This window comes from Triturus cristatus, chromosome 4_2, assembly GCF_964204655.1.
Source record: "Triturus cristatus chromosome 4_2, aTriCri1.1, whole genome shotgun sequence".
NCBI lineage: Eukaryota > Metazoa > Chordata > Amphibia > Caudata > Salamandridae > Triturus > Triturus cristatus.
The window spans coordinates 18,481,598-18,497,103 of NC_140586.1; the positions used below are offsets into that span (position 1 = coordinate 18,481,598).

At 44.4% G+C, this 15,506-nt stretch overlaps 1 protein-coding gene across 3 annotated transcripts in view; it reads left to right on the forward strand.

Moving 5' to 3' along the window:
- HDAC7 (histone deacetylase 7) overlaps positions 1-15,506 on the forward strand; it is a 726,616-nt gene that overhangs the window by 708,702 nt on the left and 2,408 nt on the right. For all 3 annotated transcript variants that reach the window (XM_085600245.1, XM_085600246.1, XM_085600248.1), the window contains 3 exons: positions 10,412-10,545; positions 11,412-11,496; positions 12,912-13,062. In XM_085600245.1, coding sequence (XP_085456371.1) covers positions 10,412-10,545; positions 11,412-11,496; positions 12,912-13,062 — 370 coding nt within the window. The remainder of the gene's footprint in view (positions 1-10,411; positions 10,546-11,411; positions 11,497-12,911; positions 13,063-15,506) is intronic.

Sequence of the window (15,506 nt, forward strand, 5' to 3'; positions counted from 1 at the left end):
CTTGCATCTCCGCGCAAATCGCTCATTGTATTGGTGGATGTGTTGAGCTCCTTTGGTCGCAACTCCGGATTGGTCATTAACTGGGCTAAGTCTTGTGTGTACGTTCTCTCCGGGGAGGCCCCCCCCCCTTCCGCGGGGTTGCCCCATCCAGGTTGCGCAGTCGGGGTTCAAGTATTTGGGAATCTTTATAACCCTGGACCCGGTGGCCCGGAATGAGCGGAATCTTCTCCCCCCCCTTCAGCGCCTAAGGGTGGATGTAGCGGGTTGGCGGCGGCTGCCGCTCTCGCCGCTCGGCCGGGCGGCGTTGTTCAAAATGATGTCGCTGCCACGCTTTTTGTACGCTCTACAGAACACTGTGGACGTCGTGCCGGCCCGCTATTTTCGGGAGGTGGAGTTTCTTCAGCGTCGATTGTTTTGGGATGGGCGGCCGCGGATTGCTCTTGCCAAGCTAACTCTACCGTGGTATGATGGGGGGGTCGCTCTCCCTGATATTAAACGATATTATTGGGCCTCCCAGTTGGCTGCTGTCAATCACGGGATGTATGGGCCTGCTTTGAACCCGGCTTTTGAGATGGACAAATTGTTATTGCCAAGCGGGGATTATAATCGAGCACTTTACTCGGGGTCCCTTGATGCGCGATTGACAGGCCCGACGCGGGTCGCGGTGCAGGTGTGGCATGCGGCCAATGCGGCGATGGGGTGGAGGGATCGCTTGACTCGCGCAACGCCATTGTACGCTTCCCGGCGTTTGGGTTATCTGTGTAATACGAAAGGCTTTGAGAAATGGGATATGATTGGTATCAGCAAGGTAGGGGATCTCTGGACGAAAGGGAAATTTAAGACGTTCGACATGCTGAAAACCGAATATCAGTTGAACGATAGGGAATACTTTCGGTACGCTCAGGTTCATCACGCTTTGTCTTCCGTATTCCCGGACGTTGCGGCTATTCCGGAGTCCTCCCCGTTGGAAGATAGAGTATTGGACGGCTATGTGCCGGATAGCACCATTTCGCTGATTTATAAGAAGCTTATCAATGATCGAATGGGTTTGCTGACCTCATTGCGAGAGACATGGACTGCCGACGGCTTGGAACTTGACGACGAGGATTGGGTGTCAGCGGTGGCCTCCCCGAAAGAGGTGGCTATCCCGGCCCGTTTGCGTTTCGTCCAGCTTAAAATACTTCATAGAGTGTACGTCACGGGGCCTGGTTTGATGCGTATGGGGTATTCGGTGGATGGTCTGTGTAAGCGAGGCTGTGGACTACTGGGGACTTTCCTCCATATCCTGTGGGAGTGTCCGGAGGTGACTCGGTTTTGGTGTAGAGTGCATGCGGTGTTAGAAGAGGTCACGCATGTTGCCTTGTTGCCGGAGGCACGGAGATGTTTGCTGAATGTCTGGGAGCCGACTGATTACAATGTGATGCAGACGCAGTGGGTGACTCTGGGCTATATGGTAGCGAAGCGTGACATTGCACAACTGTGGGGCTCTCAGAGGCCACCGACGGTCTCAGCGTGGAAGGAACACATGGACTGGTGTATGTTCAGAGAGAAAACGGTATATGTGGCGAGAGGCAAGCCTTGGAAGTGGATTAAGGTGTGGGGTCCCTGGAACTCCTATCGTGGAGGTATTTGCGCCCCGCCCCAGACGCGTGAGATGGATGCTGCTCTGTCTCCCTAGCCCGCGCATTCCTCTATGCTCCTGCGACATGCGCATTTGGTTTCTTCTGCCTGCCCCCCCCCCCCCCCCCCCCTCTTTCTCCCTGGGTTTGTTTACTCCTTCGATACGGGGAGCACATGTTACTGCTATTAACCTCCTCTGCCTTGTGTGTGTGATGTTTTTCGTTTTCTTCAAAAATATGAAACCTTTCTTTGCTTGTCTATGGACTGCGGCTGCGGCCGGCTGAGTTGATTAGCACTCCAGTAGCTCTCTTATTGCTTCATCGATGTGTTTGTTAAGCTGTGTCTAGGCTTATAGTGTGCATTAGCGGCCGGCCTGTTGGTTGTAGGCCCATACTTTTATGTCTCTGAAACTGTAATAAAGGTTTAAAAAAAAAAATTCAAAAAACGCCTTCCATTAGTACCTTTTTCCATTCTGTTTTATGACTGGTAATGCAGTAGGTTTATAGAACTCTCTAATGCATGTTAACAGACAAGGTGTACCTTGTTTTGTAGGGAACTATCATTGAAGTTGACTGTCTTTTTAATTCAGTCATTCTATACAAATCTTCCAAAAATATATGGGTTCGGATTTGCATTGTCCTGGTCATATGCATGATTTAAAATGCATCCATTACTTACCAGTAATGACATTACTCCTAGTCCTTCTCTCTTGCCTTCTTTCTTTGCAAATGAGTACTCCTTGCCTCCAATCAGACATCCCCTTCCCAAAATAAAAGCTCCTCCCACCCCCCTCGTCAGCTTCTGTACATAAACAAACCTCACCAAAACTCAGTTGCTCCATATCGGGAATGTGGGAGGGCACTTGAAAAAAGCAGAAGGAGAAAAACTAGGAGTATTGCCATTACTGGCAAGTAATGGCAGCATTACCTCTGCGTCCCTTGCTCGCCTTCCTTCCTTATAAATAAGACATAGCAAGTAAAGAAAATGGACAACTGAGTTGCAAGAACACCCAGATCACATAACAAATATATCTCTATTCCTTCATAGAGGACTAAAACTCGACGAAGAACATTATTGAGGTGCTCAAACTCAGCAAGCCTAAAATGACCTACAAAATTAAATGGAGTAGCCCATGTAGCTGCCATGCAAATCTCCACATTGGAGTTCCTTTGCAATTCAGCCATTGTCATAGCCACACTGCATGTAGATCTTCCCTGAATACCAGGAAGGGGAACTACACCCTCCACCCCTTATGCCAAGAGAATCAAAGAACGCATCCATCTACTCAAAGTAGCTGTGGATGGCTTCTCCCCTCTTCTTGTTGGTTCAAAATTTACAAACAAGGAGTCCCCTCTTCGAAAGCTTTTAACTTAATCTAGATACTCCAGGAGAGATCTCCTAATATCTAAACAATGCACCCTGAGATCCTCATCCGAGGAAGGAGCTGGACAAAATTCGGGGAGAATAACTTCCTGTCTAGAATGAAAAGCAGAGTTAACCCTGGGAGTAAAAGAAAGTACAGGAGTCGACGCCATTCAATCGTGGAAAACCTTACAAAATGGATATTTGAAGGATAAAGCACCCAATTCCCCTAGGGGTCTAGCAAAAGTAATTGCCACTAAAATACTAGCCATGAAAGTCAAAATCTTCAAATCCAACCGTGCAAGAGGCTGAAACCGGGGACCAGTCAGGTCATCTAAAACCAACTGCAGATTCCAATTCGGAATTGAACAGACAGGTCTGCGAAACTGATTTAACAACCCCTGGAGAAACTTAAGCATCGGACTCTTCTCATACTTCCAATTCTTCCATGATCCCCGAACTGCCCAAATAGCAGCTCACTGAACCCTGAGAGTAGCCACCGTCAAACATAAACTAGCCCTATCCTGCAAGAGCTACATAACTAGAAAGGGACTAACTGAGGTAGGATCCACCTGCTTCTTCAACCACCATGCCCAAAAAGCCCTCCAATGCCTAGCATAAGAGGAGAAAGTAAAAGACCTATGTGATTCTTGAAAAGTCATCCCAACTTCTCAGTTACACCGAAGACCACTAAACCTCTCCGCTCAACCTCCAGGGCATCAAATGTAACTTCCACAATGACCTCACTGGGAGTGACGGGAAGCTTAGAGGGGAAAAGACAACTGGGAGACTCCACCCCCGGTCCCTCTTCAACAATTCTATGAGCGGAAATCAATTTGCTAGACTCCCAACGGGGAACAACAAAATCACCTGCACTCTGTCCCTTTTGACCCTCACCAAGAATGACTTGATTTAAGGAAAGGGCGGGAATGCTTCGATCAGAGATGCAGGCCAGGGACACGTCAGACTGTCTATCTCCCTAGCCAGAAGACAACTCCCGCTTGTGCAGATGGTCTGAACCTTGGCATTCTCTAGAAAAGCAAACAGACCCCGTTCCGGCTGACCCCACTTCTGAACAATGAGGCTGAATAGAGCAGGGTGAGGAGATACATTCTGGGAAGAAGTTCTTTCTGCTCAGGAGATCTGCCCTGACATTCTCCTCCCCTGAATATAGAGTGCAGTCAGAAACAGTACAGATCTCTAAGCCCACATGAAACTACCCCGTGCAGTCAAGTTCGGAGTCCTGGATCTTGTGCTGCCTTGCCTGTTGATGCAAGTATTTGTTACCATATTGTCGATATACACCACCACAGCTTTCATCACTAGAATAGCTGGAAGTGTATTACTGCAAGATATACAGCCTTCACCTCTCTCTACTTCAAAGATCTCTGAGAGTCCCTTAGTGACCAGACCCCCTGAACATGCTTTAACTCCAACCAGGCCTCTCTTGTTAGCACCACCAGAACAGGAGGAGACACGGGAACCTCTTCCCTCCTGAGATGATCCTGATGCAACCACCATAATAGATCCCTGTGAATCTGCACTGTCATCATGATGCGAGTTGAAAGACTTCAAAACTCTGGAGATCAATTAGAAAGAATCCACCAGACAAGTTTGTGCAGGTGATACTTGTTCCAAGGCCCTAAAAACTTGGTCGAAGTCAAGTGACCCTGAACCATTCCACTGCCCTTCGAGCCAAGGGCAGAACTTGAGCATAAGGACTCCTCGTTCCAACAGCGCCACAAGCCCTCTGTGAATCTGGAAATGAGCCAGTATGTTCACTGGATCTTGGGACAGAATCAGAGAAGATTGCTCCCAGTTAACCAGAAACCTGTGGCCTTGGAACACCTGCAGGACTCTTCCCACATGCTCTACCAACTGGGATCTGTCTGAAGATTGTACAAACAGGCCATCCAGATAAGGTTGGATGAACACTCCTTATGAGTGAAGAATTGCAATCATTGGTGCCAGGAAGTTTGTGAAAACCCTTGGGAATGTTTTGAGATCAAAGGGGAGCACAGAAACTGAAAATGATCTTCTCCCATTGCTAAGCGAAGAAACATCCATGATGGAAATGCTATTGGTACTTGAAGTTAGATAACCTGCAGATCCACAGAAGCTACACAATCCCCTGGACTCACCATCGGCAGGATTGATTGAAGAGTCATTATTGGAAAATGGTTTGACCTGATCCACATGTTTACCCATTTTAAGTCCACAACATGACAAAATGCCCCTGAAGCCTGCTGGACCAAGAACAAGATGGAGTAAGCACCCTTCCTCACCTTTGAGGAAGGTACCCTGCAGATTTCCCCCTTTGACAACAGGGCACTGACTTCATCTAGAAGACCCTTTCACTCTGCTTTGGATCCCAGAATCTGGATGGATGCTCGTATCCAAGGGAATTAGCCTTAACTTTATAACATATCCATTGGTCACAAGGTACCACTTGTGGTGACATCCTGCCTCCACTCCTGGAAATGCTGTGTCCTGCCTCCCATAGGCAGATAACAGGAGAATATTAATTGCCAGGTGCCCTTCTTCGATGCACCTTTCTGAGTTGGGACATTGCGTTTGGTTGAGAACTTGGGTTGGAACCTCCTCTTCTGAAATGATGAATGGCGAGCCTTGTGCTTTGGGTAGGATTTAGAGGACCTATCCATTCCTTCCCCAAGGAAGATCCACCCTTGAAGGGCAAAGCATGTTTATGTTCCTTAAATGCTTTAGAAATCTTGGCAGGCAGCTGCTCCCCAGAAAGAGATTTCCCCTGAAACAGAGTTTTCATTAAAGACATCTTCTCCCCTTGGTTCTCCTTCCATTGCTGCAACCAGAGAGATCTCTTGGCAGTAATGAAGGCACCTTTGGACATAGCCGAAGAGCAAATAATGTCAGAAGACATTTCAACAAGCAGCCATGCCTGCTTCTCCATTGCAGCTAAGAGATCAGAACATTCCAGCCCCTCTTGTACTACCATAGCCATTTTATCAAACCCCAGAACCAAAGGTTGCACTGAGTAGGCTGAATTAATACTTGCTTTCAGCTCCAGAATGAGAAAGCGTCCTCACACTCCAAAAGATACAGTTCTGCAGTAAATGGGAGACCTGGATCGTATCAACTTCCTTCCATTCTCCCATCACCATGTCTTCAACTGGACTATAAAAAGGGCATGGAAAATATGGGTGGTGTAATATATTGAGGAAATAAGGCTCCAACCTCCTGTCCAGACTGAAAAGAAGGAAACCCCAGATCTCCCGAATAAAGGTCAGAATGTCCCACATCTCTTCACGAGACAAGTATTTTCCCCCTGAAGATGCACAATGAGCCTTCAAGTCAGATTTGTACAGCTGCACAGCTTTTGCCATTGCTGTCTTCACTGGCTTTGATGATTGAGACATCATAGCTCTGGACACCACTGCCTCTATCATGTCCTGAATCTCCTCCTTAGACCAGCCGGGACTCCTAGACCTCAGAGACCTTTTAGGTCAGAGATGACACTCCCTTTCACAGGAATAATTGGTGGACAACAGATGCCTCCTCTTTGAAGTTCTTTTCCCCTCCATCGTTGCACACGGAATGAAGGAGCCACAATAGATATCCCTATAAAACTAGGAGCAAAACCTTTGCCCTAACCCATGGTTACTCGCAAACATTACCCAAGTGGCGAAAAAAGTATGGTCTGTGGCATGCCTGAGGGCCACATTGTTGCCAGCGGGGTGTGGGTCGGGATGGTGTAATTTGAACGTAGGGTGAGGGGAAGCAAAGCATATTCCTGGTGTGGACAACAAACCAAGCTTTCGTGTGGCTTCTGTCTGCCATCCACACTCTAAACCCATACGCCAAGAATTAAAGACAAAGTATTAACTTTTGATGTAAACATAAGAAGGAAAGAGAAACTCATCTAGTGGCTCAATTGCACTATGTGAAACCAGAAAGCCTCGAATCAATTGCGGCATCCCCTCTTTTCCAAACTGTGTGATCATAAGGCAATTATTGTATTTCACTTTGCCTCCTTTTTCTTCATTACTAAATTTGAGAGCACTTTGAATACATGAGTTCAGGATGGGCGAGGGACATAACCTTCTCTTGTGTTTCAGTTAATAAACTATATTGTTTCTCCAATTATAATAAGAACCTAAACCACACAAAGGATGCACCTGACAAATGGGCCTCTCTGTTCACTATAGGCATTGTTGTCAGGAGGGGGGGTATGAATGTTTCTAAGTTCATGTTTGAAAAATTATTACTTCTAATAAATGCCTTTCAATGCTGTGATATCATCTGATGTACTAAGGTGAAACGGTACTGCATGCTAATGAAATGCACATTTTTTAATTTTGAAGAGGGTTTTCCACATTTTTACATGTTTAGTGCAAGATGTCTTAAAAAATGAAGATATTCCTGAAGATAAGTTGTACAGGGTACCGTTTTTCTTTCTTTACTTTACTTTATTTAAAGTGGAAATAAATGTAAGCCCAGCATTCAGAATGTGTGTGCTCTGTCAAGTAAACATCAGCCAAGTGCTGCTGTTTATCAGTGGGCCGCATGTAAAGGTCAGGAGGGCCGCATGTGGCCCCCAGGCCCAACTTTGACTATCCTTGCCCTAACCAATGGAGAGAAACCAGCACACTCTACAGATCTACTAAATGCCCCACCAAAACTAAGAAATATGGGCCCAATCCAGGCTCTTACTGCTTCTGTCATGAACCACCATAAGTGCTGCTTCACGGAGTTGACCTCTGTCCCGCAAAGCCTCTAATCTGGTAGTACAGCCCCAGCAGCAAAGGACGGCCGGACTTCGTTGCGGCGTCCGAAGAAAGTATTAATTCCCCGCTGCACTGAAGACTAAGAGATACACTGCCCTGCTGGGAAACTTTGTCAGCGAGCACCCCACGCCGCCAAAGAAGTCAAAGACTCCCATCCTGCCAAACAGAATGACAAAATGAAGAGCGATGTCCCCTTAGACCCTGTCCTGAGGCAAAAACAGGCACGTCTGCTAGAGACAACAAGCATTAAAATTGCAATAGGTCTCACCTTTCATTAAGTTAAAGCCATTTGCTTTGCTATACCATACCATTAGCAAAGCAAATAGCTTTAACTTAATCAAAGAGACCTATTGCATTTTCAATGCTTTTTTTTTTTGCAACTTCAACATGTAATTCTTTTATTATTGCTTTGATCTGATCTGCTTTGAGCCTAAGACACAAAAGATGCAAACTGCGAAACCAACTTCAGTTGAATGCAAATGGTGTAAAAAAAAGAGAGCTGGTCTGCAGGGTCTAAAAAAGGCATTATTCAGCATGGGTCGAATTATACATTGTTAAACGGCGTGGTCCTGCTGTGAGATTTCGCACCACTGCATTGAAACAAAGAGCGCCACACTACCCGAGTTTGGACCTCTCAGCGCTACAATTTATGTTTAGGGCATGGGCTGCCGCCACTGACAGACCGGTCACATTTGGTCCATTTTGGCTTTGAGAATTATGACGGGTAAAAGTGGAAGGTTTGGGCGAGGCTGACAGACTGCAAATTCATACGAGATCGTAAAGAATATGGCAAAGCCTACTGAAGGGTGAACAATATTGAAAATAAAAGTCCACTGGAGGGCGATAAAAAGTAGCAAATGTAAATGATGCCATGAAAGTAAAATAAAATAGAAGTGACCACCAGGATCATCATGCCTTATGTGAGCAAGGGCTGACTGGAAGAAGAACGGGATTTCCACAAGCATGATTAAGACGGGGGGAGGGAGGGAAAGCGAAAGCACGCCATGCGCGTGTTGTGCTGAAATGCCGCGACTTGTACGCGTGCACATCTCCTGTCCATACGCGTGCACATCTTTTGTCCGTCCGTACGCACATGGAATCCGTATTGATTCCAAAAGGACCTTGCATGGCGAGAGCAGCGCATGCGCGCTGCTAACGCCAGGCGAGACCTAAAAAAGAACAGGACTCAGAGGTGTGGGGGTGGGAGGAGCTTTTATTTTTGGAAGGGGAGATATGATTGGAAGCAAGGAAAACTCATTTGTGGGAAACGAAGGTGCTGAAGTGGCACAGAGGTAATAAGCCTTTGTCGTACCATATGCGGTTGACCATGTTTTAAACATAAGTAACTTCTGTTTGTCCACAAACATATAAAATCATAAAAGCAGAACTTTGATGGCTAACATGGGCTATTAATTGTAGGAAATTACAGGAGAGCTAGAGTTTTATACTGATTGTTTTGGTCACACTTGTCTGCTTGTTTTGCTTTTTGCTTCCAGTGTCATGGTCGGAGAAGACAACCATTCCAGCTCTTGTATGCAGACACATGCAATAGTACTAAAATGAGATAACATAAATAGTGTTTTTTTAATTAAAGCCATATGATATACACCCTCTCGACAAATGTGCAATGGCAGCTGACCCAAAAATGTGGTGACGTCTAGAGTTTGGAAAACAATTTGGTTGACTTTGTGCTATATTCTCAACCACAGTATTCTTAATTTCCAAGCGAAAGAATAAAAATAAGTTTTTGCAACACATCAAATCTGCTCTTGAAGAAGGACAGTGAGTTTGTTCTCTTCTAAAATAAGTGCATACCCTGAGCTGGCTAGTACCAAGTATGTTCTGCATCAGAAGAAGACTCAGTATATTTCTACTCATACCTTCCACTCTATCTTATCCCTGACACTACAAATGACTGCACCTTCAGACCTCAAGTGTAGCTTCTCAGCCCGCTCATGTCTTATTGCAACATAAATAATGTGATGGATGGAATTAATTTCAGCCACCGGCAACTGAACATGCTGCATTCCATTCTCATGCTTGTTTGCTTACCATGCCACTCTAGACAAAGATCCGCCTTACGTAAATCAGTTCGACAGTGCTCCTCATGGTAACAGTCTGTCCCGAACTGCCAGACAACACCTCCTCAAAAGAAACAACAAGCACCCGGAGGCCGATTTCTACCTACTTATGTCTCATCAGTGTGCAGTCACGGCCGGTGCAGGTAAGAGCCGTGGGGTGGGGCGGAATGGGGTCGACAGACAACGTTGAGTGAAAATAAAATTTAAAAAAAGAAAAACACTTGCCTTGCCGCAGCGAGCGCAAGGCAAGTGGTTTTCTTTTTAAAAAAAATTTATTTTCCCTCGTCGTCGCCTGTCTACCCCCGCCCCACTGCTGCACCGCTCTTACCTGCAACAGCCGCCACTGTCAGTGCGGTGTAGCTTGAGTTCTATGGCCAAGTTAGCACATGGCTCTGAGTGACATAGATAACTCGAGCTTCACTTTCATTGTCTATAACATCACTCAGAACCCCCTCAGTGAAAAACATTTCTGTAATTTGAGGCTACCCATCTATAATTCTATATTTCTTGCTAATGTGACACTGTGCCTCAGTGCTGTCAGTTGTCCCCGTATCTGATTTCTTTTCTCTGTTTCCAATGTGCTAGGTTTTGGGTACATGACGAAGCAGCTCATGTCTTTGGCAGGTGGTGGTGTTGTCCTGGCTCTAGAGGGCGGACATGATCTGACTGCAATCTGTGATGCTTCGGAGTCATGTGTGTCTGCACTGCTAGGCAAAGAGGTAAGATGTTTCATATTTCAATTGGGGCTCAGGAATCGGAACATAGTGAGTACAAAAGGCTGGTTTTGTTGAGAGACACTTCTATGATCTCTTGGATAGAATGCTCAAAGTGAAATATCACACCAGGGACTTCCTAGCAACAACCCTTTATTTACAAAGCTTATAGAAATATCACTGTCAAGCTTTCAGCATACTGTCATGGAAAGCTCTGCGTGTGTCGTGGGTTTGCAGCATCTGCTCAGTGACACAATAATCACTAAAGGGTTTAGAAATGGCCGGAAGTGTCCGTTCGTGCTGCTTAGGCTAGGGCGCCTTACACTGGTGGGTGGAGACTCCTGGGTTGTAGGATGTTGTGATAATCCACCTGAACGAATCTCTCAATTAGAAGAAATAACTAATGCGCAATAGTAAAGGTGGCTATAGAAAGGTCACAGCACTGTCAGACTTTGGTTACTACACTAGGAATTCTTGTACTATCCTAAAGTTTAACCCGGATGTGAAAAGTGAACTTGATCTAATACCTACTTATCAGACTATGCCATCTCTCTATATTGGGTAATTCAGCACTTCAGAAACTGACATTTATTTTTCCATAATCCTTAGTCACTTTCTACTGGTTACTACTTAAGAATAAGTAGACAACACCTTCTCCCGACTATGCAGACAGCTTCTTGTTGCCATACCGCCACCTACCTATCTCTACTTTCTAATTCGAAGACAACACACCATCACCTTGTATAGGCTGACTATGTTGTGCTGGAGATACCGCTTTGGTTTGTGTGCTTGCTTTTGGCTCTTCAAGAGTCTTAACACCCTCCCCCACGTTTCTGGACTCATCACTTGCTCTGTGTTGCTTGTATTTGCAGTTGGATCCATTCCCAGAAGAGATTCTCCGGCAACGACCCAACATGAATGCAATTCGCTCCTTGGAACGAGTCATCCAAGTCCAGAGTGAGTTCTCTTTCTTCTCGGGGAATGAGACCAACATTGTTCCATTTCTCGTGGTATGGGCGGGGGTTGCAGGTCAACAAGATGGATTTAAGAAATAACTTTGAATACAATTTTAAATCTGGAATACATCAGCTTCAAAAGGATGCTTCTGCGACAACCGCTATCCCTGAAAATTAGTCACAAATGCTGTTCAGATTTTAATTCAATTAATACCAGAGACTAATAGAGGCTTAGTGGCTTTGCAATTGGCTCTGGTGCTTGTTTTAAGTAGCCAACTTGTCCCCGGCTGTGGAAAGAGTTTAAAGTCTGGCTGGGTAAGGCTGCAAGCATGGGAAGCCCTTAGGAGCCAAGGACACACTGGAGACTCGGGTCCTGGCCTCTGGAAAAAACCCTCGGCTACCAGGAAAAGATATGGACTTTACTACATATGCAGTAGTGTAATCGATTAGGGTTAGTTGCACAAAAAATCAGTTTGTCCTTCTAGTTCTGAAGCTTTAAAGAAAACAAAAGGTCACAAACAAATGTTTTAAAAGATGAAGCTGGTTGATGAATGAGGCATAAGGGTCACGTGAAAAGCGTACGTGTCAGTTTGTTGGCTATAGGCCTGGATCATGAATCAATGAATTTCTTTCACTCTTCATTGCATGTCCTTAACGTTACTAATGCGCTGTTACATTTAATGCATGATAAAACAATATAAAAAAAATACAGCTCAGTGCTGGGTAATTGTGGCCATTAAATATTTTAATTATGTAACAAAATGACAAAAGAAATGTAAAATACATAAAATGTTGAAAATATTGGATTTGAAATTGTGCCTTCTGAATTTTCCAAGGGTTTGTTATTAAAAATTGAAAAGTTAAAGTCTTAACCGATAAGTGTTCTAGAGTAAATATTTGAACAGATTGGTAAAGTAACATGGTTACATTTATTTACTCATACATTACAAATGCCTGAAAAATATAAACTGTTATGATGATGATGGATAACATGGCTCTGAAGAGATTCTTGGGTCCAGGGAATTGCTTCAGATCCATAGATATATTATGGGTGTTGAAATAGAAGGAACTAATTAGCATACAATATTTTTATAGGTGCTGTCTTTGTCAGGATGAGTTGGAGCCCTACTCAGTAGTGGGTTGGGTCTAGTTCTCTTCTTCATTCACAGCATGTGCTCCACTGTTAAAATGCAGGTACAGTCTGTCTGGATGTTAGGTTCATCCCCTCTCTACTTTCTTTGTTACCGAACTCATTCTGACTCGGACCATATGCCTAGGTTGTGAACATTTGGCCTGAGCAATTGTGAGGGTCCGAGTGTTTACTAGGTCTTTTTGAAGCATTTTTCTCTGGCAGCAAGTGTGTAGCACTCATGCTGTTCAAGTTTTAATTCTCTTACATTACATGTCTTTTTGCAGGTAAATATTGGCGCTCTGTGCAGCGTTTTGCCTCCAAAGTGGGATATGCTTTCCTTGATGCCCAGAATCATGACAATGATGAGGTGGAGACGGTTACTGCTCTGGCATCGCTGTCCGTAGGAGTTAATCAGAGAAATGTCTCAGAGAACAGGTAAACTGTATCTTCTAAGTCATTCTGCATTCTAGAGGTCCAAAGGTAACAGTGATGAAAGGAGACATACTAAAGGTCTAATTGAAAGACCCAGCATTATTCCAAAAATAGATCTCACTGTTACAAAACAATGCGTGTGTCCAGAGGCTGTAATTTCCATAGACTTTATAATTGGCGTCACACATTAAAACACTCAGTGCATATAAAGAAGATAAACTGGCATACATTGCGTATGCCTTGTGATGGAAAAACATCCCTAGACCACAATACGGGTGCTTGGAACAGTGACTGAATTTGCAATGACCTCATTACTTGCAGACACCCATATAGCTCAGTTCCTGCAAATCAGCAAAATGGCTCCTCTCTGACCATCAGACTTCAGTTCCTGAGTAGCTTTTCATCCATTATTTCGTATTTAGGTCAAGCCTACAAGACAGTGCATGTGTTGTCTATTATGAGACATATTGTAAGCTTGCCAAGAACATGTAGGGACTTTCAGCCCACCCTAACCTAACCCATAATTCCAGCATCCTTCAAATCATTCCAAAAGGCCCTTTTCTCTGCTTGTAATATTTCTTTCCTCATTCATATCATCCTGATAAAACAAATTCATGTTGTTAGATCACCACCACCTTCCACCATGTGATACCTCGTATGCTTCTCCAGCATCCTCTCATAGCAACAATCTTTAATGCTCCAATCTTTCCCTAGCTCTCTTTTCAAACCTTTCAAATGTTTATGTCCGTCAGTAATCATAGACAATGGCTTGACAACCTTGTTATTGATAAGGACTAAGATGTCATCTTGCGCCCCTGTAGGGAACATGTAGGCATGTGTTTTAATCTAATTCAGCAAATAAAGAACATGCGGGTCTGGGCAAATCACATGTTTCTTACCCTCAGATAATAAATATGTGTAATGTAAAAGTTTCCAACCATACACCATATGTACATAAATGTTTATCTACAATACTTTATGTTGGAGGTCCTCTTTTTAAATACACTTGTTCTCTTTGAAACACTACGTTTCTCTTTGGAGCATTGCCAGTCTTTTATGGAAGGTCTAAAAACAAGAAGACCTAAATAAAGACCTCCATATGCACCCTTCTTACCTTCTTTCTACCAGACTAATTCTCACCCGATTCCCCTAATATCCATACCCAAATCTTCGTCTCTCTCTCATTTGGACTTCTGTCTAACCTCCTCTGAAGAGTCTTCCTACCTTTTTGACTAAGATAACCTTTTCTGTGCCCCAACAAATACCTTTGCCAACAAATCAGCCTGATCATTATCACTCTGAAGCTCCACTATGTATTCATGCCTTCTACTCATTCTTTTTTACTGGCAGCGAACCTCTTTACTTTGAAACCACAATCCTTATTTCTGGCCCAAAAAGCGATCAGCTGACTTCTCAATTCTTACACAACCTGTCTGGCTCCTTCCCTTCTTCTGCACAATCATTGAGATGTTATCTACCATCAACTCAGCCTGTGCTTGGTGAAAAATGCACTACATCGAAACAGCCATTGTGGTTGTCCAGTTTCGTTATTATTAATTTTTATAACTGGCTGTCTTCTATCCTCATTCTGCTTGACCTGTTCTATCCTCACTCTGCTTGACCACAATATCATCCCGTCCACACTGTTTGATTTATGCTTTTCTGACACTCTTCTTGCCTCCCTGCCTGATTCTTCGCATAGTAAAAATGGCCTTCTCTTCCCAAAATTCATCACATACCATGACTCAATACTATAATAAGGTGGCTTTTCTATCAACCAACCCCCATTTTCTTATTTTCCCCTATGTCCTCTTTCCTTATTACTCACATCACCGACTGCCTGTTCGTCCTTCAGTAATTGATGAGTCCAGCAGGCCACCATACCTGGGAGGGCCAGCCATTCCCAATGTGGTTGCAAATTGCGACAGCCTCATTAATATGCAAAAGGCATGCAATTTGCGACCCCATTGGGAATCGCAAACAGTGTCTCAGACACTGTTGTACATTGTGATTTGCGACTCCCAAATTGCGACTCGCAATTTGTCGCAATTTGCAAGCCGGAAATCACAATGGTTGTACATCTGTCCCTAAATTTCTTATCTGAGCGTGATACCTGAGAATTTCAGCATTGAAGATTTTAGTAATGCAAGTTGGTGGATTTGGTAAGCTTCACAACAAGGAGACCATATTATTTTAGTTCTATACCTCAAGCTCTTGCTCAGCTTAAATGGAATAACGACCCCAGCACTGACGTCGGGCTGAACTCAAGTACAGCCTGCTACAGGGAAACGTCAAACTCACCACTCTCCAACACATAGAATCATACTAAAGCCTCTAAAGTGACCTCTCTGCATTTCAAGTGTCACATTAATAGCTGCTGCATTTCGACTCTCTATCACCACTATCCCACAAGGACACCTGTTTTTTTAATTAATGCTACAATGTTA